General features: G+C 44.3%; 1 protein-coding gene across 4 annotated transcripts in view; it reads right to left on the bottom strand.

Annotated features, from left to right (window-relative positions):
* Nucleotides 1-292: 292 nt before the first annotated feature.
* LOC133230589 (placental protein 13-like) overlaps nucleotides 293-27,481 on the bottom strand; it is a 38,685-nt gene continuing 11,496 nt past the window's right edge. For 2 of the 4 annotated variants that reach the window (XM_061388266.1, XM_061388265.1), the window contains exon 4: nucleotides 18,552-27,176. In XM_061388266.1, the coding sequence (XP_061244250.1) occupies nucleotides 27,063-27,176 (114 nt within the window). In that variant the 3' untranslated portion in view covers nucleotides 18,552-27,062. Of the gene's footprint in view, nucleotides 1,136-12,953; nucleotides 13,165-13,560; nucleotides 13,744-18,551; nucleotides 27,177-27,481 lie in introns of those variants that run through there. The other 2 variants (XM_061388267.1, XM_061388264.1) reach the window with 2 other exon arrangements.

The following is a 27,481-nucleotide window of genomic DNA, read 5'->3' on the forward strand; positions in this document are numbered from 1 at the left end:
CTGGAAGGAGTGTAAAGAAACTAGAAAGTTGTTCTGGTTTGAGAGAGAGAGAAAGAGTTATATTGGATGGATGATAATTACCCATATGCATATTTTAACTATTTATTGACACAAACTTTCAAATAATAATGGCATAGGTAGAAATGATACCTGAGGGTGAAGTCAGAGCCGATTCTGCATCTGGAGCAAAAGAGCGTGTAAGCTGATCTTGCCCTGGTTAGATCTGGGAAAATGCCTGAGCATGGTGGTACCAGCAGAGGGTGCTCTGTGATGAAAGGGGCAGGGGTGATGATGGGAGGTGGGTGGCGGGCACTGCGGCGGGGTCGGGGGACAGCAGTGTTCCTCTAGGAGAGCCTGTGGAGGCCGTGGAAGGGGTGGTCCTGGGCATACTTACCTGCCCTCATTCTGCATCACAGGCCGTGCAGGACAGATGGCTGGCCATCCTCACAGGGCATTTTGGAGGATTCCACCTCACAGTTTCAGCTCCCATCGTGATGGCTGTTTATCCTCACGGCTTGGCCACAGGACACTCAAAAATGAAAGGGGACGTCTGAGTTCCCATCGGTCCCAGTGTGGAAACCCACCTGCATTTGTGGATTCCTGCTGATGGGCAAAGCTCATAGCATGTTGAGCAGGTCTCTTCCTTGTGTGGGAACCCACACTGGACACACACGCCCCTCCTCTCCCAGCTCCTCCCTGGTGGAAGGCGGGCCTTCCTGGGGCTGCTGTCATCCTTTGTCCCGGGGACCTGCTTCCTCAGCTCACCCTGCCCAGGGAGGCAGGATGCCCTGATCCTTGGCCTGAGATTCAAGCTGAGCAGCAGTCACTGGCCTGGGCCTGTATCTTCTGGACGTTCTACGTCCCTTGATAAAAAGCCAAAGCCCTGAGCCTTCTCCCAGCCCCCGAGACCTGCCAGCAGTCCTGCGCCTGCACTGTGTCCCTGATGCTGGTTACACGCTTGAACATCACTCACGCGTGAAGTGGCCGTCCCCACACACACTCTAGTGTTCTCACTCCTCCTCCACCTCCACACCATGGGCTGTATATAACGTACCCACCTGAAGGAGACAGCAGGTTTCCCTTTGATTGTCAGTGAAGATCCGACAGTCAAGGACCCATCCCGTGTGTACGGGACCTGCCAGAGGAGACGAGAGTGGATGAGCGGCAAGGCCAGGTGTGGGCTCCCGCCCTACAGTGGTCCCCAGGGGTGCAGCAGGTTAGACACCAAAGGGTGGACTCTCATCCCCCATCTCCCTACTTCAGCAGAGTTAGGTCCCTGTTGCTGTGAAGAGTTGTGAGGATCATAGTTAAGAGCCAAGGGTTCAAGGACTTGAACTTAAGTCTCTTCCCTCCCCATGCAGAGGGCGCAGGTTTGATCCCTGGTCAGGAAACTAAGATCCTGCATGCCATGTGGTGTGGCTGAACGAGAGACAGGGAGAGAGAGAGACGGACAGGGGCGTGGATTCAAGAGCTAGCTTCCTGGATTCAAGTCCTAATTCTGTCCCTTACTAGTGAAAGGTTGTTGTTGAATCACGCGAATACACCAGGATTCTTGGCCCCCGGAGGAGAAGAATTCAATCCGGGGCCAGAGACGAGGCTTGATCGCTCAGAGCTTTTGTGTAATAAAGTTTTATTAAAGTATAAAGAAGATAGAGAAAGCTTCTGACATAGGCATCAGAAGGGGGCAGAAAGAGTACCCCCCTGCTAGTGTTTAGCTGGATGTTATATAGTCACTAGCAGTCTGTTAATGAAAGAAAGGAATGTCTTAAAATTCAGAATGGCACCAGGCCCCTCACCCATAAGATGCATTTTGGGATAAATGGTTTATCCTGGGCCATAAAATGATTAACTTGAATCTTGAAGAAGGGCAGACCACCATACAAATAGTTTCATTTACATAGATTAGGGGAACAATATCCATACTGGTTTGTCAAGTAGGTTCTGGGCCAAGAGGCGGAACCGACTTGGAGACAGAGTTTGGGGTAAAGGCATAGTACATTAGCATAGCTTAAGACAAACATTTCCATAAGAAAAAGGCATTGGTTATCTCTAGGCTCCAGAATAGCTAACTTCAGGCGAAGGCGGGTGTCATTATGGCAACACAGTATTTTAAGAGAAACCTCCCTTTAAATTTGTATAGAGAAGGAAAAAATATTGCTAGTTTGTTTCCTCCTGCCGCTTAAGAGAGATAAAAATGTCTGACACTTGCAGGCTATTTCCCCTATTTGGAGACCCCTGGCCTTCCTGCCTGTTACCCTCTCACTAGCAGTGAGATCTTAGGTCCATTACTTGAATTCTCCCTCGTCAGTTTCCTCAGTACAAGGAGGATTATCAGGAATTCCTACTTCCTAGGGTGTTCCAGGAATGGATAAGCTAGTATACGTAAAGACTTTAGCCTAATCCCTGGCACGTGCAGGGGTGACCTGTCAGAAGAGGGAAGACCCTTTCTGGAATAGCACCCTTTGATTACCATCTGATATCTGAAACTCTGAAGACAAGACTTGAGGATATAAAAATACAAAAAGTTCACTCCAGTGAAGAACATTGTTTATTTTTTTTAATTTTAATTTTATTTTTAACTTTACAATATTGTATTGGTTTTGTCATATATCAACATGAATGAAATGGAAATAATGGAAGGGGAGGCCCCATGTGTGGGATGCGTGCGCATCAGAATTATCAAGGGAAATGCGTGTCCTTTCAAGAACTTGTACAGCGTTGTTGAGAACCCAGTCAGTCAGTGCTCATCCACAGGATGTGTGGCAGGAAAGTAATTGGGAGAATCTACAAGTTAGTGACTGATTTCTCCTGGAAACCCTGAACTGGGGCTGCGTTTTTTCCTTCCAGCTTCAGGTGGTTCGATTCTCTGAGACCACGTCCCCCCGCAGCCCTCCCCCGGGGGGCCAGGGTCTGCTCACCTCCTCCTGTGAGGCAGAGGGAAGGGCTCGCTTGGGGAGGAGACCGGAGGCGGGGTGAGCGGGCACTGCATGTGGACCCAGACTGGAGACGCAGCGCCCTCTGGCCTGAGGTCGCCTTCTCGCACTCTTCTTGAGAAGAGGCATCTAAGGAGTCCCTCGCTCTGCTCTCATTAATGCTCAGAGATGAGTTCCGGGTAACTCACAGTCGGCAGGGCCACCAGTTCAGGATCCCCTCTGACACACATGCAAAGACCCACGGACACTTAAACAGTCACTGCTGTGTCAGGATGAACCCACACATGCACACAAAGCCACACACGTACTCACAGATCAACCCCTAGTCACAGATTTCTTACACACACACTCACACACATAGTCACACAGACATGCAGCTCCCCATGTCACACATACCTCCCCACATTCTCACTCACCGTACATGAACATTGTGCTCCACTCTTACACACAGACTCATGAAGACAGATCCATAATCTCAGCCCCTTGTACTCATGCACACACTCCCTCATCCCAGTCAGTGCTTCCCCAGCCGCTGCCCCCCGCAAAGTGACAGTGTCTCGGTAGAGTTCACTCTCAGTCAGGTACCATCAAATGCTATTGCACTGGTCCCGGCTCCACACGATTCCCACAAGGATTCCACATAATAGATCCTCAAGGAGTCTCTCTTCCACACAACTCTCAATACAACATTCCAAGTAGAAATATACGTATTTTCATCTTACACACTTTCCTATCTCTTCCTCCTCCCTTTATCTGACCTGGGATCACTGAAGGCTGTGTCTTTTCAGCTCACCCGTTGCTCTGACATTGTTATATCTTCCTCAGGGCAGCCCTTCCAAACTGTGTCCAGTTTTGTGTGTGAGTCTCTTGGAGTTGCAGAATACAAGTGAATCCTGGCAGCCCCGCCCTCTGGCTTTGTTCCTGTTTGTAAGCCTCAGAGTTACCCAGCAGGGTGAAGGGGGATGTCAGAAGCAGATTCAGTCACAAGCATGTCCTTGAGCAGGGCATGTCTGTGGCACGGCAGGGACTGCGGTGAGGGTAATGCCAGGGCGGAGGGAGTAGCCGGGGAAACACAGAAGTAAAGGTGATGGAGCGAGGGGGTGGCTGAGTCTAAAATCCAGCCTTTGCGCCTCTTCCCAGGTCTTTACCCCACAGACAGAATCTACTCAAAAGGTGCACATTGTTATAATTTTCACAATGGCAAAGAATGGATGACCCTGGCTCAGAAGACATGAACTTCCCGAAGGCTTCCAAGCAAGGCAGCATTTGGGGTGAGAGCTGTAGGATGCGTGACTCCTTTCTGATTGGTTTTGGTGAAGTAATGGTGATGTTTCAGGAATCTTTTTTTTTTTATGTATTTTTGGCTGTGCTGGGTCTTCATTGCTACCTGGGTTTTTCCTCTAAGTTTCGGAGAGCAGGGACTACTTTCTAGTTTCAGCACACTGGCTTCTCATTGTGGTGGCTTCTCTTGTTGCAGAGCACATGCTCTATGGTACATGGGCTTCAGTGGTTGTGGCTCCAAAGCTCTAGAGCATGGGCTGAGTAGCTGTGGCACACCAGCTTAGTTGCTCCATGGCAGGTGGGATCTTCCTGGAGTAGGGATCGAACCCACATCTCCTGCATTGGCAGGTGGATTTTTTTGCTACTGAGCCACCCGGGAAGCCCTGTTTGAGGAGTCGAATCATCAACCTTCTGGTTCCAACCACTTGCTCCACATCATCCTCCACTTGAGTCTAGGTGTGAATTTCTGTAGAACAACTCAGAGATACACATCAGATTGTTTTATGTATCACGAGGAGGAGCTAGGATTCTGTTTATCGGTGAACCATTGTTTAAGCCATCATTACTGTTCTTCCTCCTCCCGTTTTTCCTGCATTCCCTCACTTCTCTAATTAGTAACTGTCTGAGTCTGCTCTTCGGAACTTAGGGAAGGCCTAGGAAAGAAACTAAAACCCTTTTCAACAAACAAGAAACAGGGCTTACAGAGGCTGTGTATGTACCTTGGAGGGGTCTGTTGTGGCCTGCTTGGTTTCAACACTCCCCTCTTTTGTTTGACACTCCTCAATCCTGAAGTGGGACAAGAGAAGGAATACAGTTTTGAATAGAGAGGTCTGTTATAAACTTGGCAGGGAACTTGGTTTTACGAGGGCTTGGTTTCCCTGGGCTTAAGTCCTCACTTCTGCTGATCCTGTGAAAGTACTGGCTGATCCTCAGCTGTCCCAAAATCCTTCCCAGGTGGCACAGTGGTAAAGAGACCACCTGCCAATGCAGGAGACCTGGGTTCGATCCCTGAGTTGGAAAGATCCCCTGGAGAAGGAAATGGCAACCCATTCCAGTATATTTGCCTGGAGAATTCCATGGGCAGAGGAGCCTGGGTTTGACATAAAATTGTAGGACTCTGGCTCAGAAAAGTTGAAGTAGATATCCTTGTTCCCACTGCATCCACTAAACTAGTTTGACTAAGAATCCTAGAGAGTATATGTAAGACAAATAAAGAAGACTCTGGAAGGTGGAGAGAAAAAAACAGTGCAGCTGGGGACCCTGAGCCCCCAGAGCATCATGATGTTCCCTGATGACACCTGAGTTTTCTTCTTGTCTCTTCTGTCCCAGACCGGATACTACAGTAGCTGGAAGTCTGTAAACCATTAACCATTAAATGCCCAAGTGGATGAAGAGAGAGGATTATACTCCTGAAATAATGCTTCCTGTTTAATTTGGGGGCCTAGTGTCCCTTGCTGGATGCTGATCACCCCTCCAGGTTACCTCCCAGTACACACACATGCACGCGCACAGAAATCTGTATGGATGTCAGGATGATTTATATACACGCAACAGTTTGTTGTTCAGTCGCTCATCGTGTCTGACTCTTTGCAACCCCATGGACTGCAACACACCAGGCTTCCCTGTCCTTCACCATCTCCCAGAGCTTGCTCAAACTCATGTCCATTGGGTTGGTGATGCCATCCAACCATCTCATGCTCTGTCAGTCCCCTTCTCCTCCTGCCTTCAGTCTTTCTCACCATCAGGGTCTTTTCCAATTAGTTGGACCTTTGCATTACGTGACCAAAGTATTGGAGCTTCAGCTTCAGCATCAGTCCTTCCAATGAATATTCAGGATTGATTTCCTTTAGGAATTGACTCGTTTGATCTCCTTGCCTGGAAAAGTTAATCCATTTAGAAAATTTAATCCATGTAGAGGTTGATAACACAATTTAAAGCTTTAAGAATGCTTGCATCTAACACTCCCTTCATTAAAAATCTAGCAGGCATACCAGGAGATCTTTTCATACAAGTCTACTTGGACAAATTAAATTTGTAAAATCTAACTGCTTTAAATGACTCAAAGCTCTGAAACCAGCATCCCATGATTATTTTATTTACTAGAGAAGACAGCACTCTCACAGTTTCAGGATGAGAGTTAATATCAGTTGGGTACTTTCTTTGTGCCACACACAATTTTAAGGTGATTTCATATACTTCCTTTAATCTTCATAGAAACTGTGTACTGCAGGTCTACTGTTGTTTGGGCTTTACAGATGAAGACCCTAAAGCAGCAGTCCCCAACCTTTTTGGCACCAGGGACCAGTTTTGTGAAAAACCATTTTTCTACAGACGGTGGGCGGGGAGGAGTGGGATGGTTTGGGCTGATTCAAGCACATTGCATTTATTATGGTGTCACTGATTTGACAAGGCGTGGAGTTCAGGTGGTAATGTGAGAGATAGCTCACATTATCTGTGAGCTGTGGCCTGGTACCAGTCCTTGGCCTGGGGGTGGAGGACCCCTACCTTAAAGAACAGAAAACTTAAGTAACTTGTTACTCATGTTATTCACATCAAGTAGCAAAATTAGATTTGCACCCAGCCAGTCTGAACCCAGATTTCCCTGTCTTAAATGCAGTGGTATTAAGCACGGGCTCTAGAGAGTGAGCCCATTAACTGTGGGATTCCCAGTGGTTTAGTGGTGAAGAATCCACCTGCCAATGCAGGAGACTCAGGTCAGATCCCTGGGTCAGGACGATCCCCTGGAGAAGGAAATAGCAACCCACTCCAGTATTCTTGTCTGAGAAATCCCATTGACAGAGGCAGGCTACAGTCCTTGGGGTCACGAAGAGTCAGACATGACTGAGGACTAAACAACAAAAACAGCCACAGAGTCAGGGCTTCGATAGTTGTGGCTTGCAGGCTCAGTTGCTCCATGGCAAGTGAGATCTTAGTTCCTGAACCAGGGATTGAACCCATGCCCCCTGCATTGGCAGGTGGATTCTTAACCTCTGACTATGAGGGAAGTCCCTCTCACGCTTTCTATGCCTACCACGCTATGTTCTTTAGGTCTGTCATGCTGATTACACTTTTGCACAAACTGCTTTTCCACCTGTATATCCTTCTCTTTTATCCTAGCTAACTGTTACTCTTTTCTCAGAGCCTAAACAATCTCCTTCAGGAAAATCTTTCTTGACCTCCCTGGCCAGGTCAACCCATCCTAGAATTAGCCCTCAAAGCCCTGTACCTACCCTTTGTAACAATCATCACATTTGATTTTTTTTTTTTTTTGAGGGGTTGCTGAGCAACATTTCCATATCTAGAACAGGAAAGCAGTGATTCTAACTGCTTTCCCCCATTCTCAAATGAAAAATTTCCAACAAGCACCAAAAGAAGAAGAATGTTAACCTCAAACAATAAAACAGCCAGTTATTTTACCTGCCAAACAGACTTATTCAGAAGCACCAAAGGAAGTCTGATCCAAGACATGCAGCTCTGGTGAACCACAGGCAAGCCCATGAAGAAGAGGAGAAGAGGGGACTTCTCTGGTGGTCCAGTGGCTAAAATTCCGTGCTCCCAAATTAAGAGTTTGAGGGCTGCAAGTAAAGGCCCTACGTGCCACAACTAAAGACCCACACACGACACAAGAGAATGGAACATCCCGCCTGCTGCAACGAAGACCCGGCACGACCAAGTAAGTAATTTAAAAAAAAAAAAGAAAGAGGGACTTCTTGGAGGTCCAGTGGTTAACACTCTGAGCTTCCAATGCAGGGGGAATGGGTTCGATCCTTGATCAGGAAACTAAGGTCCCACATGCCATATGGCATGACAAAAAGAAAAAAATTTTTTTTTTTTAGCGAAAAAGGAAAGGAAACTCTTACTGAGGAAAAGGGAAAGTTTCGAGGAGCTGGTATAAACAAAGAGTCCATTGGAGGAAACTGAGAGTTTAAAGTACAGTGTATTTTCATTGGCTGAGCTGATTCCAGGCAGAGAGAAAATCTTTCTTCCTCCTGCTGGGGGTCGTAAAGTAAGGTCACTTTTGCCAGAGAGGTGAGGTACATCTCTTCCTGCTGGGATCTATGAGACAGCCAGTGGCGCATGTGTAAGAGCTCCCTCTTCTGGCTGCCCAACTTCATTTTAGTGAGGTTTTTTCCTTTATTAATTCTCACAGGAAAGAATAATATAAGTAATGCCTATGTACCTACTCTCCCACTTTAATTATGATTACTCTTGTTTCATTGTTCCTTCCACTTATTTGGGGGGGCAAATTTTAAAATAAATCTCAGTCATACTGTCATCTTTCACATAAACACTCGAGAATTTATCTTAACAGATCAGATCAGATTGGATGAGTCGCTCAGTCGTGTCTGACTCTTTGCGACCCCATGAATCGCAGCACGCCAGGCCTCCCTGTCCATCATCAACTCCCAGAGTTCACTCAGACTCACGTCCATCGAGTCGGTGATGCCATCCAGCCATCTCATTCTCTGTCGTCCCCTTCTCCTCTTGCCCCCAATCCCTTCCAGCATCAGAGTCTTTTCCAAACAGTCAACTCTTCACAAGAGGTGGCCAAAGTACTGGAGTTTCAGCTTTAGCATCATTCCTTCCAAAGAAATCCCAGGGCTGATCTCCTTCAGAATGGACTGGTTGGATCTCCTTGCAGTCCAAGAGACTCTCAAGAGTCTTCTCCATCACCACAGTTCAAAAGCATCAATTCTTCGGTGCTCAGCCTCCTTCACAGTCCAACTCTCACATCCATACATGACCACAGGAAAAACCATAGCCTTGACTAGATGGACCTTTGTTGGCAAAGTAATGTCTCTGCTTTTGAATATGCTGTCTAGGTTGGTCATAACCTTCCTTCCAAGGAGTAGGCGTCTTTGAATTTCATGGCTGCAAATCACCATCTGCAGTGATTTTGGAGCCCAGAAAAATAAAGTCTGACACTGTTTCCACTGTTTCCCCATCTATTTCCCACAAAGTGATGGGACCGGATGCCACGATCTTCGTTTTCTGAATGTTGAGCTTTAAGCCAACTTTTTCACTCTCCACTTTCACTTTCATCAAGAGGCTTTTTGGTTCCTCTTCACTTTCTGCCATAAGGGTGGTGTCATCTGCATATCTGAGGTTATTAACATTTCTCCCGGCAATCTTGATTCCAGCTTGTGCTTCTTCCAGCCCAGCGTTTCTCATGATGTACTCTGCATATAAGTTAAATAAGCAGGGTGACAATATACAGCCTTGACATACTCCTTTTCCTATTTGGAACCATTCTGTTGTTCCATGTCCAGTTCTAACTGTTGCTTCCTGACCTGCATACAGATTTCTCAGAAGGCAGGTCAGGTGGTCTGGTATTCCCATCTCTTTCAGAATTTTCCACAGTTTATTGTGATCCACACAGTCAAAGGCTTTGGCATAGTCAATAAAGCAGAAATAGATGTTTTTCTGGAACTCTCTTCTTTTGTCCATGATCCAGCAGATGTTGGCAATTTGATCTCTGCTTCCTCTGCCTTTTCTAAAACCAGCTTGAACATCAGGAAGTTCACGGTTCACATATTGCTGAAGCCTGGCTTGGAGAATTTTGAGCATTACTTTACTAGCGTGTGAGATGAGTGCAATTGTGCGGTAGTTTGAGCATTCTTTGGCATTGCCTTTCTTTGGGATTGGAATGCAAACTGACCTTTTCCAGTCCTGTGGCCACTGCTGAGTTTTCCAAATTTGTTGGCATATTGAGTGCAGCGCTTTCACAGCATCATCTTTCAGGATTTGGAATAGCTCAACTGGAATTCCATCACCTCCACTAGCTTTGTTCGTAGTGATGCTTTCTAAGGCCCACTTGACTTCACATTCCAGGATGTCTGGCCCTAGGTCAGTGATCACATCATCGTGATTATCTGGGTCGTGAAGATCTTTTTGTACAGTTCTTTTGTGTATTCTTGCCACCTCTTCTTAATATCTTCTGCTTCTGTTAGGTCCATACCATTTCTGTCCTTTATCAAGCCCATCTTTGCATGAAATGTTCCCTTGGTATCTCTAATTTTCTTGAAGAGATCTCTAGTCTTTCCCATTCTGTTGTTTTCCTCTATTTCTTTGGACTAATCACTGAGAAAGGCTTTCTTATCTCTTCTTCCTGTACTTTGGAACTCGGCATTCAGATGCTTATATCTACATCCTTCCTTTTCTCCTTTGCTTTTCGCTTCTCTTCTTCTCACAGCTATTTGTAAGGCCTCCCCAGACAGCCATTTTGCTTTTTTGCATTTCTTTTGCATGGGGATGGTCTTGATCCCTGTCTCCTGTACTATGTCACGAACCTCATTCCATAGTTCAACAGGCACTCCATCTATCAGATCTAGTCCCTTAAATCTATTTCTGACTTCCAGTGTATAATCATAAGGAATTTCATTTAGGTCATACCCGAATGGTCTAGTGGTTTTCACTACTTTCTTCAATTTAAGTCTGAATTTGGCAATACGGAGTTCATGATCTGAGCCACAGTCAGCTCCTGGTCTTGTTTTTGTTGACTATATAGAGCTTCTTCATCTTTGGCTGCAAAGAACATAATTAATATGATTTCGGTGTTGACCATCTGGTGATGTCCATGTGTAGAGTCTTCTCTTGTGTTGTTGGAAGAGGGTGTTTGCTATGACCAGTGCATTTTCTTGGCAAAACTCTGTCAGTCTTTGCCCTGCTTCATTCTGTATTCCAAGGCCAAATTTGCCTGTCTTTTTTTACACTGCTCTAAAAGAACTGGTTTCTTACTTTCCTCTACAGGTTGTTCATTGTCAAGGTATAGAAATAGGGAAGAATGCTCAGAGGGCCTGAAGACGACAAAAGCAAGCAGCCTTCCTTTATATATGGAGTGTCTAGGAAACTGCAGGCACTCAGAAACTTAGGGATTCATTAGGTCCTCTGTCTCTAGAAGACCTCCAGGCTGGAGGGGTCCGGAAGGATCTGGGTGCAGCCTCCTACGTCACACTTCATAACCCCTGAAAGCTGCCAGATGTTCCTAAGCCAGGGGAGACAGAAACCAGGAAAGCCACACACCATGGTTTATGCTGTATCTGCCCGAACGTCTGACGTTCATCTCCTGAGTTCCAAACACCCCACCGGGCTGACTTTACCCTTGACTTATCAGTATCAAGTTCCTTTTGCCAACAACACCATTCTCTAGTCCTCTCAGCATCACATAGGGTTCATACGGAATGTCTGGCACGTAGAAAGGTATGTTACAGAAAGGAGCTGTAATGGTTAATCTTCTGTGTCATCTTGACTGGGCTGTTGGGTGGTCAGGTCTTGGGCTGTACATTATTTTCAGTGTGTCTATGACTGTGTTCCTGGGATGAGATTAACATCTGAATCCACAGACTGAGTAAAGCAGACTGCCCTCCCTAGTGTGGATGGGCTTCCTCCCATCATCTGAAGACCTAAACAGAATAAAAAAGCTCGCCAGCCTAGAGAAGGGAGGATTTTTCCTGCCTTCAGAATGGAACTGAAACACTGGCTCTTCCTGGGTCTCAGGCTTCCAGACTCAGACTAGAACTACATCTTTGAAGATCTTGGGAATTGTCAGTCTCCATAATCAAATTCCTCTGTGTGTGTACATTTGTATACACACATACACACACACACACACCAGTTTCTCAGGAGAGCCCTGACAAATACAGGGACCAATAAATATTTGAGGAACGAAAAAACAAGTCAAAAGAGGCTCACATATAAAGTCATATCCCTTCCTTAAACAGCCCCAAACCTGACCACCTTCCTCATGACATCCTGAGACACTCTCACTGTCTCCATTTCAGGGTTAGCCCTTGACATTTTGGCCAACTGGGCCCTTCCAAAACCACACTCCCCATTCCACACCTGGGGCGATGTTCTCTTTGTGCCAAATCTGCCCTTGATATCTTCCCTACAAGCAAGAGCCAAGTCCTGGTTCATATCAGGAATATTTTATTATCACTGGAGTAAGTGTGAGGGCAGGGGCACATGCTGGCATCTTCTGGGAGTGGCCATGATCCTGCACATTATGGAAGAGTATAATGGGATCGATATCTTCACTGGAAGATCTTCTGCCCCTTAAAATGTATCCACTGGTCAGCACAATATCTCCCCTCACCTTCAGCATTTTCACAGACTGTAGGGGCAGGTGGTGGACAAACTGGCAGAAGGACTCGTTATTCACAAACACCTAAGGAAGGAGATGTATTTCTTGTGAGCTCAGAACGATTAGGCCTCCTCTTTCCCTTTCCTACTTTCATTGCCTTCTGTAAAATTTCTTTACTCTGTAAAAGCAAAGCAGAAATTCTCCTCCAGGACATCCTGCCAATACAGTGCTGTAGAAATCATCCTCCATGTCCACTTCCTCGCCTCCAGAGCTGCCATCCCTGCTTTACCCTGAGGGCAGGGGGCCTGCACGTCTCCCTCCACACTGCTGACTGTGCAATACAGTAAGAGCTGTGTGGAGTTCACCTCAGCATCTCTACTTGTACAGCACACACACTGAGTACAGCACACAAGATCCTGAGTATAGATGCCTGTGCTATACAGGGACAAGGGGCTCCACCACTCTGTTGTACGCCTGAAACTCACATGGTAAGGTAAATCAATGATACTTCAATTTCAAAAAGCACATGTGTTAAAAATACAAAACAAAGAAAAAATTGGTCTTTTGTGATCACATCAGAGTTGGACTCTCCGTGTGTTTCTCCACAGCACGCCCAACACAGCCACAGCGCTCCACACCCAAGAGGGCCCACACACCTTGTATTCATTCTCCAGCACCAAGAATCGAAGTTCAACTGGCTGGCCTGGCACGAAAGGGTCAGAAAACATTCTCTTTTCCTCCTGCCATCCCCCTTTCTGGAAACTGTTCATCACCACCTTGCTGTTCGTGTAGACTCGGAAATGGAATGCAATGTCGCTGTCTTCCTCAATACCCGTGCAGAAATCCACCACAAGCTCTGGGTTCTTCCTGCAAAGACAAGAGGATAGCTCCTGCAGGCAGGCATTTACTGCAGACAACAACTTCCTCAGGAACAACCACAGTCCTTTTTTCTCTCTCTCTCCCTCTCCCTCCTTCCCCTTCCCCCTGCCTTCTTTCTCAAAATATTTATACCTTTCTCACTTTGCTATCTCTCTCTCTCTTTTCCTCCCCTGCCTCCCCCGCTCACACACACACACATAGACACAGACACACAGAGGAAGGAAATCCCACCTGAAGTGTAATCTCACACTTTTGCATGAGACACCTCAACTTATTCCAATGATTAAAGAAGATCAAGCAGTTTCCAATGAATGTCCCCAAGACATGCTAACACTCTCCCCTTGTGCTTCACCCTCCATCAGACATAAACTGGCCTCTACTCACCCACAAGAAGACTCAAGATTTCCCTTGATCTTCACCATGAAACCCACAGCCAGAGAAACAGACTGCTGATAGGGGTTTGGCTGTGGAAGAGACGGATGTGTCAGTGAGTGAAGAGCCCATGTTCTCTCTCCCACATCATTGCCCAAGCAGACTCAGGACACAAAACGTGATCTCCTCCTGCAGCTAAGAGACATTAGTATACCTCCAACAAGGAGACATTAATCCGAGTCCACACATGCACTCAGAGGCACAGATACATAGATTATATACAAACCCTTCCAAACCCAGAGAAACAATATGCAAAAGGACATACAATAACGCAAATCCAGTGATTCCCACTCACACACACACACTCCTTCCCATTCTCTACCAGTATGCACACAATGATTTGTGTCAAGGTGACCTGGCACCAGCAGCAGAGGTAATCAGATTCCTTCCTCCCATTTTTCATACCAAGCAGTCCATAGTCTCCATCTGGGCCTTTCTTCCCTGTTGAAACTGTGTGTGTGAGTCTGTCTGGAGAAGGTGCCCTATAAATGCCATTAGGAGGTGAATCACCCCTGACCCTTTCACTCAGGCTATAGAGCCCCGCCCTCTGTTCTTCTGAAATTCATGATATAAAAAGTGTGTTCAGTCCACACTATCCAAAGTCCCCTGTGATAATAAGAAGTGGGTTCAAACTGTACTCACTTCAGTTCAGTTCAGTCACTCAGTCGTGTCTGACTCTTTGCAACCCCGTGAATCGCAGCACGCCAGGCCTCCCTGTCCATCACCAACTCCCGGAGTTCACTCAAACTCATGTCCATCGAGTCGGTGATGCCATCCAACCATCTCATCCTCTGTCATCCCCTTCTCCTCCTGCCCCCAATCCCTCCCAGCATCAGGGTCTTTTCTAATGAGTCAACTCTTCATATGAGGTGGCCAAAGTATTGGAGTTTCAGCTTTAGCATCAGTCCTTCCAATGAACACCCAAGACTGATCTCGTTTAGAATGGACTGGTTGGATCTCCTTGCAGTCCAAGGGACTCTCAAGAGTCCGCTCCAACACCACAGTTCAAAAGCATCAGTTCTTCAGCGCTCAGCTTTCTTCACAGTCCAACTCTCACATCCATACATGACCCCAGGAAAAACCATAGCCTTGACTAGCGGACCTTTGTTGGCAAAGTTATGTCTCTGCTTTTTTATATGCTGTCTAGGTTGGTCATAACTTTCCTTCCAAGGAGTAAGCGTCTTTGAATTTCATGGCCGCAAATCACCATCTGCATTGATTTTGGAGCCCAAAAAATAAAGTCTGACGCTGTTTCCACTGTTTCCCATGAACTGATGGCACCGGATGCCATGATCTTCGTTTTCTGAATGTTTAGCTTTAAGCCAACTTTTTCACTCTCCACTTTCACTTTGATCAAGAGGCTTTTTAGTTCCTCTTCACTTTCTGCCAGAAGGGTGGTGTCATCTGCATATCTGAGGTTATTGATATTTCTCCCAGCAATCTTGATCCCAGCCGTGCTTCTTCCTGCCCAGCATTTCTCATGATGTACTCTGCATATAAGTTAAATAAGCAGGGTGACAATATACAGCCTTGACGTACTCCTTTTCCTATTTGGAACCAGTCTGATGTTACATGTCCAGTTCTAACTGTTGCTTCCTGACCTGCATATAGGTGTCTGAAGAGGCAGGTCAGGTGGTCTGGTATTCTCATCTCTTTCAGAATTTTCCACAGTTTAGTGTGATCCACACAGTCAAAGGTTTTGGCATAGTCAATAAAGCAGAAATAGATGTTTTTCTGGAACTCTCTTCTTTTGTCCATGATCCAGCAGATGTTGGCAATTTGATTTCTGGTTTCTCTGCCTTTTCTAAAATCAGCTTGAACATCTGGAAGTTCACGGTTCACGTACTAGAGATGCTGATATGCTTAATCTAAGTGCAATTCCTTCTGTCTACTGATAAGTGACAATGATACAGCTGTAACAGAGAGCTCCCTGGCTACCCTTCTTCATAAAACTGGTGCCCATCCCATGCCATATGCAACTGACTTTTTCTTTGACATCAAACCTATTCCTGAATCTTTGCTGGCAATTTCCCTATTCGCCCTAGACTTGAGGAGACACAACACCTGGATGAGAGTCCAAGCTCTGCCACTGTGAGGCCTTATTAAAAGTGTAACCTCTGCTAGATGCAGTCTTCTTACACACAGAATATCTGATGACCATAATCCCAAACCAGAGGGTTATTAGTAAAGCAATCAATGGGATCCAACCATCTATCTGTTCATTTGACAACTGCTTATTGAGTGATGAATTGGCAGCAGGCTTTGTACTATGTGCATAAGTGGAAAAACACAGATAAAAATCTTGCTCCATGGAGCTTATACTCCAGCTGGAAAATATATGCAGTAACTTTCAAATTATAATACACAAGTAAAATATATAATGTGTTAGAAGGGAATAAGTGTCTTGAAAAAGATGTTGTTAATAGAACAGAGCAGTCCACAAAGGGCTTAATCTCAAATAGGCTGGTTAAGGTGGCCCTTGTTGAGGAGATGAGAACTGAGCAAAGGCTTAGAGATCAAGAAAAGAGCCACATGTATTTTGGGGAAGAACTTCTAGTTAGAGAGATCAGCATGGAGACCACAATGTGAAAAGACAACATGAAGTTTCGAGGAACGAAAGGGTGACTGTGTGACTGGAGTAAAGAGAGAGAGAAGGAGGGTTGAACTCAGGAGATGGAAAAGTAGATCACAGGCTATTGCAGGACTCTTGCTTTAAGTGAGATGGGCGCTTGAGGCAGATGAGGGATTGTTCTCATCTGTGTTTTAAAAGGATCTCCTCTGCTGCTGTGTGGAAAATAGACTGTACGTGGACCTGGACGAAATAAGACCATTCGCAAGGCCATTACAGTAATCCTGGAGAGCAGTGACTGGGACTTAGATGCGGTTTGTGGAAGAGGAGTTGGTAGAACTGTGGAGTTCAGCAAAGAGGTCCCCATCCACAGCAGTGAAGCCTGCAAGGCAGAGACCCATGCAACCAGGCTTCCCATTCACCCTCCGCACCCCCCACAGTGCTAGAGGCTGTGACTCAGGCACTCTCAGAAGAGGAGCTCACCATCCCAGTATTCCAGGCAGTGAAACCAATGGCACTGGCATCTGCAAGGCACTAAGGCCCTGGAGGCACATGCAGTGATAGTCAGGGCTTGGAGCCTTGCCCCTGACACAGGCAGTGGAAGGTGGAAAGTGCTAACCAAAGGCAAGGATGGCTCAACATCCAGATATCAATAAATGGGATACACCACATCAAAGAAAAATAAAGGATAAAAGCTATGTGATCATGTCAATACATAAAAGCATTTGTCAATATTCAACATATATTAGTGATTAAAAGAAAACCTCAATAAACTGGATATAGAAGAAATGTATTCAAAATAGTAAAGATGACATATGACAACCTCATAGCAAACATCATACATTCAAGGGTGAAAAGCTGAAAGCTACCCCTCTAAAATCAAGAACAAGACAAAGATGCCCACTCTGCCACTCCTATTCAACATAATATTGGAAGTCCTAGCTAAAGCAATTAGACAAGAAAAAGAAAAAAAAGATATCCAAATTGGAAAGGAAAAAACAAAACTGATGCTATTTTTGGATGTCATGATTTTATATACAGAAAACGCAAATAACTCCACCAGAAATTATTAAAAAGTATAAATAAATGTAAGGCTTTCCTGGGGGCTCAGACAGTAAAGAATCCACCTGCAATGCAGGAGACCTGGCTTCAATCCCTGAGTTGGGAAGATCCCCTGGAGGAGGGCCTGGCAACCCACTCCAGTATACTTGCTTGGAGAGTCTCAATGGACAGGAAAGCCTGGCAGGCTACAATACATGGGGTCACAAAGAGCTGGACATGACAGAGTGACTAAGCACATAAATGAATACAGTAAAGTTGCAGGGTACAATATCAATAGACAAAATGTGAATTTCTACATGCTAAAAATGAGCTACCAGAAAGAGAAATTAAGAAAGCAATTGCATTTATATTCACAACAAAAATACACAGGAATAAATGTAACCAAGGAGGTGAAAGACCCATACACTGAGACCTACACAATGTTGAAAGAAAGTGAAGAAGACTCAAATGGAAAGATAGTCCATGTTCATGAATTGAAAGAAATAAAATTGTTAAAATGTCCATATTACTTGTACAACTTACATATTCCATGCAATCCCTATCAAAATCTCAAAGGCATTTTTCACAGATAGAAAATGTTAAAATTTATATGGACTCACAAAAGACCCCAATAGCCAAAGATATCCTGTAAAAAGCTGAAAGTCATACTCCTGTGGTCTCAAACTATATGAAAAAGTCATGGTAACTGCAGAAAAAACATGATAATCAAAACTGCACAGTACTGGCAAAAAAAAAAAAAAAAAAAGATACATAACCAATGGAACAGAACTGAGAGCCAAGAAAAAATCCACACATAAATATATAATTGATTTATGACAAAGGAACAAAGAACATACCATGGAGAAAGGACAGTGTCTTCAGTAAATGCTATGAAAGTTGGGCATACAAAAAAAGAAACTATTATCTCACATCATATACAAAAATCAACTCAAAATTGATTAAAAGCATGAATCTAAGACCTGAAACAATAAGGAGAAAACACTGGCAGCATGCTCATTGACATCAGTCTTAGCAGTATCTTTCTAGATATGTCACCTGATCGGAGGGAAACAAAAGCAAAAATAAACATCAAACTAAAAATCTCCTTCATGGTAAACAAAACTACCGGGGTCCAGCCCCAGCAGGATCCAGGGGTACCCTCAGGATGACGGCCTGGGCGATAAGGATAGCAAAGCGGAGAGCAGGGCTTGATCTTCCTTGATTAACACAGAAAGCCAATAAAGCTCCTGTGTTCCAAGGAGTCATCCTGAAAGAAGAATAGAGAGAGAAAAGGAGAGAAAAGGAAAAAAAGAATGACACAGGGAGACCAAGCTTCAGTGAGCAAGGCCCATAACTTTATTTTCAAAAGGAACTTTTATACCTTGACTTGTACATAGAGGGAAATGAAAGATGCAAAGTCAAACAGAGTCAGCCCAAACATTACATCTGTTTTGTCTATCAAAACCAGGATTTTTTCTGCATACCTTTCCCATAAACAATGTTGTGTATATTATCTTCTGGCCTTGGAGGCCTGTGGACATTTTATGACCCTTTTTTGATAAAGGCTGATCAGCCAGAAAACTTGTTTTCCCTTAAAGTGTTTCTTCTTTATTTTTCCCAGCCTCAGAAAGTACTAAACAGAGTTACATTCTCACAGAGCAAAGGTGCAGTGGGTCACAGCAAAGAAAGAACCAATTAGCTCAAAGATCTGATGTGGTTAATTCCAAGGCTGCTGCTTGTTTTTCTTACATCCCAACTATGTTAACCAATGCACTCCCAGGTGCACAATGGCTAAGGGATGTGGGCACTTGGCAGCAAGCATTGGCCCAATAATGAAGCCCTTTACCAGTACTATCTATTCTAATAATTTTTCATCCCTTAAAGGACTCTATGCTCATTAGGACTTTTAGAATGTTTTGGCTTCCCATGCCTTTCAAGGTTGGGGAGTTGTGAACAATCATGTGTGTTAATTGCAAGAGTATGGATAAACCTGTCAGGCAAGCTAGAATGCCAACAGAGGGGTTAAAATAGAAATATTCCTTTCATGCCCAAGAGACTTATTAACTAAGGCCCTAAGTTGATTTTTTCCAGAGAAAGGTGGTCAGGGATAGCCCCCTGTTAATGTCAGAAGAGTTGGTGAAAGGTACAAAAGAGTAAGACAGACAGATTCTGGTTTTGGGGTAGATGCTCGAGCAGATTCAGGGGGTCCCTCGAAGCCTGATCTGCCTTTGCCTGTCAGGTCTCTTCCACATGACCTTTGTCATGGGTGGGATCTCCCGTGGTGGCTCCCAGCACAAAACCATCAAGGAAATGAAAAAATAACCTACCAAACAGGGGAGGATATCTGCAAATGATACATCTGATGAAGGTTAATATCCAAAGTATATAAAGCACTCATACAAGTCGACAACAAGAAAACAAACAACCTGATTAAAAAGTGGACAGAAGCCAAACAGACAGTTTTTTATTGTATGGAAGAAGACATCCAGATGGCCACATGCAAAGATTGTTTAACACCACAAATTAGTAGGGAAATGCAAATCAGAACCACAATTAGATGTCAACTCATGCCTGTCAGAATGGCTAGTAACAAAAAGGTAAAAAATGAAAAGTGTTGGTGAGGATGTCTATCTTGATGCTGGAGTGATTTTTTATCTTGATTGTGGCGCTGGTTACATATACCTACATTTCTCATAAAATGACACAGAACTATATGCATACATTGTACCAATGTATAATCCCTGGTTTTGACACTGGACTATAATTACGTAAGATGTATCCAATTGGGAAAAACTAGGCAATAGGTGGCACTAGCAGTAAAGAAACCGCCTGCCAATGCAGGACACATAAAAGTCATGGGTTCAATCTCTGGGCCAGGATAATCTCCTGGAGGAGGGCATGGCAATCCACTCCAGTATCCCTGCCTGGAGAATTCCATGGACAGAGGAACCTGGGGGCTACAGTCCATAGGACTGCAAACAGTCAGACTTGACTGAAGTGACTTAGCACAGCACACGCAATGGGTACATGGGACCTCACTATACAACATTTGCAGCTTCTCGAGAATTCATAATTCTTTCCAATAAAAGTTTTTCTTTTTAAAAAATCTTTTTTAAAAATTTTAAATTTATTTTTTATTGAAGGATAACTGCTTTATAGAATTGTGCTGGTTTCTGCCAAACATCATTCGCAAACTACATACAGAAGGGAAATTTCTCAACCTGATAGAAAGCTGTAATAAATCTACAGTCAACATCACACTCAATAATGAAAAACTGAATGTTTTCAATCTAAGATCCAAAACGAGCCAAGACTCATTATCACTACTACCTGATCTACTACTGGAGGTTTTAGTCAGTAGAATAAGGCAAGAAAAGGAAATAAAATAAATAGAACAGAAAGTCTGACCCTGCCTAGAGTTAAGGAGACTTTTTATTGATTACTTGATACCTGGGGAAAAAACAAAACAAAACAGAATGAATCTCAAGGGTACTGTGAGGAATGAAAGATGTCGCTCTCAACAGGTTACTTACTGTACGACTCAACTCCTGACATCACAAAATTCCAGTCATGAAGCTCAGTGCTCATCAAGGCTTCGGATGAGGCTGAGAACCTGACTGTAAAGGGGTAGCACAAGGGAGTTTGTGTGCGTGGAACAGTGGTGGTGGTTACACGGTGGCTACACACGTGACAAGATGAGATGGTATCTCACACACAAACACACACACACACAGACACACACACACACTGAAGACATGCAAAAACTGCTTAAATTCTAGTAAAGCCTTGTGTTCTTTAAAAAATATTGTGTCACACGGGATCTTTCATTGCAGTGCACAGACTCTTTCATTGTGGTGTGTGACCTTCAGTAGTTGAGGCCCACTGGCTCAGTTGTTCTGTGGTATGTGGGATCTTAGTTCCCTGACAAGGAATCGAACCTGTACCCTCTGCAGTGGAAGCGCAGAGTCCTAACCAGTCGGAGGGTTAGGGAAGTCCTTCTGGGAAGTCCCTGGAAGCCTGTGTTAAATATCATTCCTGCCAACCTTAAATGAAGATGCCCAACAAACATAGGAAAGCAGTCACCTCTTCTAGAAAATGAAGCAGTTGACAGAAGTGTTGACACTATTTGCAATTTCCTCATCGCTGTGTATTACACACGTTACTTTTTATATTGTTTAACATTTCCTAATGTCTTGGCATTACAACAAAGTTGACACGGGTACTAAATACTTGTTGCATTAAATCCTACGATAAGATATCTCATCATGGTTTCACCAGAATTTTCTCTTCCTTATTCTGATTAAGTTTTAAACATGAAATACCTCTCTATTTACTTTTCTTTAGGTTAGCTGATCATAAAGAGATTCTGAAGACACAGATGAGATTTATTAACCAATAGAAATTACTGTGGATTTCTGAGAAACACTAGAGGGAAGTGTTTTTATTACACTTTTAGTACAGAGGGAAGAGAAGGCATTCATTTAATGAAGGGTTATAAATGACTCTGAAGCATCTACTGGGAGCAAGGCAATTTCAGGGACACGGGAATGCAACAGTAAGGCATCAGATACAATCTCTGGCTTCACTGAGCTGTCAGGTGATGAGCGGCGCTCCATCCTTGAAGAATTTTAAAGCAGAGCCAATAGGACTTGTAGACAGAGTGCATACTGACAGGGAGTGTTTAACAGGAGGATTCCTACATGCTGTTTCTCATAAATCCTCTGTTCCTTATCAGCATGCCGCTCCCAGGACTGAGGGCATAGGATGAGACATGCATGAATCTCCTTCAGTAAACATTCTCCTTTTGACAAAACTGCTTAATCACAACTCTCTTTCTTGAGATATGGATTGTTTTCTGACCTTATGACCATTGTTAATCCCTTGTTCCCTTGGTAACACTTGCTGTATGTTTGGTTATCTCATCTTTATCATTGTAGAAAGAAATTCCTTGTACAACAGTTCAGTCACTCAGTCATGTCTGACTCTTTGCAACCCCATGAATCGCAGCATGCCAGGCCTACCTATCCATCACCAATTCCTGGAGTTCACTCAGACTCACGTCCATCGAGTCAGTGTTACTGAGCTATAATTTGCTTCAATATGCATACCTTTTAAATGCATAATCTGATAAGCTCTGATGAATACATATACCAATGAAATTATAACTGCAATCAATATATAGAACATTTTCATCATCCTCAAAAGTTTCATCTTCCTTCTTTGCAGTCTATCTCTTAGCCCCAAGTGTTTTTTGGTCACTATATTTGCATTTTCACTATAGTTTTTGCACTTTGGGGTCTGGCTTTTTTCACTCAGCATAATGGTTTTGTGTGCATGTTACAGTTATCTGTAGTGTTTTCCTTTTTATTGCTGAATAGTATTCTATTGTACAGATATACACCACATTTTGTGTATCGACTCACCAGCTGAAAGACATTTGGGTTGTATCCTGTTTGGGCTATTACTGTGAATAAAACTGCAATGATCATTCATGGAAAAAAATGATGGCATAGAAGTGTATTTACTGACAGAGAAAAACATTCATGACAAATTGCTAAATGAGAAGAAAAAAGGTTACAGAACAGTTAATACAATATGGACCCAATTTTGTAAAGAATATACCTGGTAAATGAAAAGTGCATAGAAAAAAGCCTCAAATGTGTGTATGTGTTGGCTGTGCCTCGTGGCATACGGGACCTTAGTTCTCCCACCAGGGACTGAACCCATGCCCCCTACATTAGAAGCGTGGACTCTTAATCACTAGACAGCCAGGGAAGCCCTGAAAGCCCCAAATGTTAAATGTTAATGATGGTTATCTCTGGGGGTTGAGATTACATGATTTTTAAATTAAAAAAAAAATAAAGTGGGGAAAAGACTGTAATAGGCACTTCACAAAGGAGGAGTTGCCAATAAGCACACGAAAACTGATCCTTGGTCATCAAGGAAAAGTGCTTCAAGGCACCACTCAGGCCACGACTGACAGCACCAAACATGGGCCAAAGCACAGAGCAACAAAACCTCATGTGTTACTGGCGGGAATGTGAAACCGTGAAACCACTTTGAAAACTGGTCTGGCAGTTTCTCATAAAGTTAAACATGCACCTACCCTCAGATCAGATCAGATCAGTCACTCAGTCGTGTTCAACTCTTTGCGACCCCATGAATAGCAGCACGCTAGGCCTCCCTGTCCGTCACCAACTACCGGAGTTCACCCAGACTCAGGCCCATCAAGTCAGTCATGCCATCCAGCCATCTCATCCTCTGTTGTCACATTCTCCGCTTGCCCCCAATCCCTCCCAGCATCAGAGTCTTTTCCAATGACTCAACTCTTCACATGAGGTGGCCAAGTACTGGAGTTTCCGCTTTAGCATCATTCCTTCCAAAGAAATCCCAGGGCTGATCTCCTTCAGAATGGACTGGTTGGATCTCCTTGCAGTCCAAGGGACTCTCAAGAGTCTTCTCCAACACCACAGTTCAAAAGCATCAATTCTTTGGCGCTCAGCCTTCTTCACAGTCCAACTCTCACATCCATACGTGACCACAGAAAAAACCATAGCTTTGACTGGACGAACCTTTGTTGGCAAAGTAATGTCTCTGCTTTTGAATATGCTATCTAGGTTGGTCATAACTTTCCTTCCAAGGAGTAAGCGTCTTTTAATTTCATGGCTGCAGTCACCATCTGCAGTGATTTTGGAGCCCAAAAAAATGAAGTCTGACACTGTTTCCACTGTTTCCCCATCTATTTCCCATGAAGTGATGGGACCGGATGCCATGATCTTCGTTTTCTGAATGTTGAGCTTTAGGCCAACTTTTTCGCTCTCCACTTTCACTTTCATCAAGAGGCTTTTGACTTCCTCTTCACTTTCTGCCATAAGGGTGGTGTCATCTGCATATCTGAGGTTATTAACATTTGTCCCAGCAATCTTAATTCCAGCTTGTGTTTCTTCCAGTCCAGCGTTTCTCATGATATACTCTGCATATAAGTTAAATAAGCAGGGTGACAATATACAGCCTTGACATACTCCTTTTCCTATTTGGAACCAGTCTGTTGTTCCATGTCCAGTTCTAACTGTTGCTTCCTGACCTGCATACAGATTTCTCAAAAGGCAGGTCAGGTGGTCTGGTATTCCCATCTCTTTCAGAATTTTCCACAGTTTATTGTGATCCACACAGTCAAAGGCTTTGGCATAGTCAATAAAGCAGAAATAGATGCTTTTGTGGAACTCTCTTGCTTTTTCCATGATCCAGCGGATGTTGGCAATTTGATCTCTAGTTCCTCTGCCTTTTGTAAAACCAGCTTGACCATCAGCAAGTTCACAGTTCACGTATTGCTGAAGCCTGGCTTGGAGAATTTTGAGCATTACTTTACTAGCGTGTGAGATGAGTGCAATTGTGCGGTAGTTTGAGCATTCTTTGGCATTGCCTTTCTTTGGGATTGGAATGAAAACTGACCTTTTCCAGTCCTTGGCCACTGCTGAGTTTCCAAATTTGCTGGCATATTGAGTGCAGCGCTTTCACAGCATCATCTTTCAGGATTTGGAATAGCTCCACTGGAATTCCATCACCTCCACTAGCTTTGTTCATAGTGATGCTTTCTAAGGCCCACTTGACTTCACATTCCAGGATGTCTGGCTCTAGGTGAGTGATCACACCATCGTGATTATCTGGGTCGTGACGATCTTTTTTGGACAGTTCTTCTGTGTATTCTTGCCACCTCTTCTTAATATCTTCTGCTTCTGTTAGGTCCATACCATTTCTGTCCTTTATCGAGCCCATCTTTGCATGAAATGTTCCCTTGGTATCTCTAATTTTCTTGAAGAGATCTCTAGTCTTTCCCATTCTGTTGTTTTCCTCTATTTCTTGCACTGATCACTGAGAAAGGCTTTCTTATCTCTTCTTGCTGTTCTTTGGAACTCTGCATTCAGATGCTTATATCTACATCCTTCCCTTTCTCCTTTGCTTTTCGCTTCTCTTCACAGCTATTTGTAAGGCCTCCCCAGACAGCCATTTTGCTTTTTTGCATTTCTTTTGCATGGGGATGGTCTTGATCCCTGTCTCCTGTACTATGTCACGAACCTCATTCCATAGTTCAACAGGTACTCCATCTATCAGATCTAGTCCCTTAAATCTATTTCTGACTTCCAGTGTATAATCATAAGGAATTTCATTTAGGTCATACCCGAATGGTCTAGTGGTTTTCACTACTTTCTTCAATTTAAGTCTGAATTTGGCAATACGGAGTTCATGATCTGAGCCACAGTCAGCTCCTGGTCTTGTTTTTGTTGACTGTATAGAGCTTCTTCATCTTTGGCTGCAAAGAACATAATTAATATGATTTCGGTGTTGACCATCTGGTGATGTCCATGTGTAGAGTCTTCTCTTGTGTTGTTGGAAGAGGGTGTTTGCTATGACCAGTGCATTTTCTTGGCAAAACTCTATTAGTCTTTGCCCTGCTTCATTCCATATTCCAAGGCCAAATTTGCCTGGTTTTTTTACACTACTCTAAAAGAACTGGTTTCTTACTTTCCTCTACAGGTTGTTCATTGTCAAGGTATAGAAATAGGGAAGAATGCTCAGAGGGCCTGAAGACGACAAAAGCAAGCAGCCTTCCTTTATATGGAGTGTCTAGGAAACTGCAGGCACTCAGAAACTTAGGGATTCATTAGGTCCTCTGTCTCTAGAAGACCTCCAGGCTGGAGGGGTCCGGAAGGATCTGGGTGCAGCCTCCTACGTCACACTTCATAACCCCTGAAAGCTGCCAGATGTTCCTAAGCCAGGGGAGACAGAAACCAGGAAAGCCACGCACCATGGTTTATGCTGTATCTGCCCGAACATCTGACATTCAGCTCTTGAGTTCCAAACACCCCACCGGGCTGACTTTACCCTTGACTTATCAGTATCAAGTTCCTTTTGCCAACAACACCATTCTCTAGTCCTCTCAGCATCACATAGGGTTCATATGGAATGTCTGGCACGTAGAAAGGTATGTTACAGAAAGGAGCTGTAATGGTTAATCTTCTGTGTCATCTTGACTGGGCTGTTGGGTGGTCAGGTCTTGGGCTGTACATTATTTTCAGTGTGTCTGTGACCGTGTTCCTGGGATGAGATTAACATCTGAATCCACAGACTGAGTAAAGCAGACTGCCCTCCCTAGTGTGGATGGGCTTCCTCCCATCATCTGAAGACCTAAACAGAACAAAAAAGCTCACCAGCCTAGAGAAGGGAGGATTTTTCCTGCCTTCAGAATGGAACTGAAACACTGGCTCTTCCTGGGTCTCAGGCTTCCAGACTCAGACTAGAACTACATCTTTGAAGATCTTGGGAATTGTCAGTCTCCATAATCAAATTCCTCTGTGTGTGTACATTTGTATACACACACACACACACACACACACACACACCAGTTTCTCTGGAGAACCCTGACAAATACAGGGACCAATAAATATTTGAGGAATGAAAAAACAAGTCAAGAGAGGCTAACATATAAAGTCATATCCCTTCCTTAAACAGCCCCAAACCTGACCACCTTCTTCATGACATCCTGAGACACTCACTCTGTCTCTATTTCAGGGTTAGCCCTTGATATTTCGGCCAACTGGGCCCTTCCAAAACCACACTCCCCACTCCACACCTGGGACGACGTTCTCTTTGTGCCAAATCTGCCCTTGATGTCTTTCCTACAAGCAAGAGCCAAGTCCTGGTTCATATCAGGAATATTTTATTATGACTGGAGTAAGTGTGAGGGCAGGGGCACATGCTGGCATCTTCTTGGAGTGGCCATGATCCTGCACATTATGGAAGAGTGGAATGGGGTGGATATCTTCACTGGAAGATCTTCTGCCCCTTAAAATGTATCCACTGAAGTCAGCACAGTATCTCCCTTCACCTTCAGCATTTTCACAGACTGTAGGGGCAGGCGGTGGGCAAACTGGCAGAAGGACTCGTTATTCACAAACACCTAAGGAAGGAGATGTATTTCTTGTGAGCTCAGAACAATTAGGCCTCCTCTTTCCCTTTCCTACTTTCATTGCCTTCTGTAAAATTTCTTTACTCTGTAAAAGCAAAGCAGAAATTCTCCTCCAGGACATCCTGCCAATACAGTGCTGTAGAAATCATCCTCCATGTCCACTTCCTCGCCTCCAGAGCTACCATCCCTGCTTTACCCTGAGGGCAGGGGGCCTGCACGTCTCCCTCCACACTGCTGACTGTGCAATACAGTAAGAGCTGTGTGGAGTTCACCTCAGCATCTCTACTTGTACAGCA

The sequence above is a fragment of the Bos javanicus genome, chromosome 18 (genome assembly GCF_032452875.1).
Source record: "Bos javanicus breed banteng chromosome 18, ARS-OSU_banteng_1.0, whole genome shotgun sequence".
Lineage (NCBI taxonomy): Eukaryota > Metazoa > Chordata > Mammalia > Artiodactyla > Bovidae > Bos > Bos javanicus.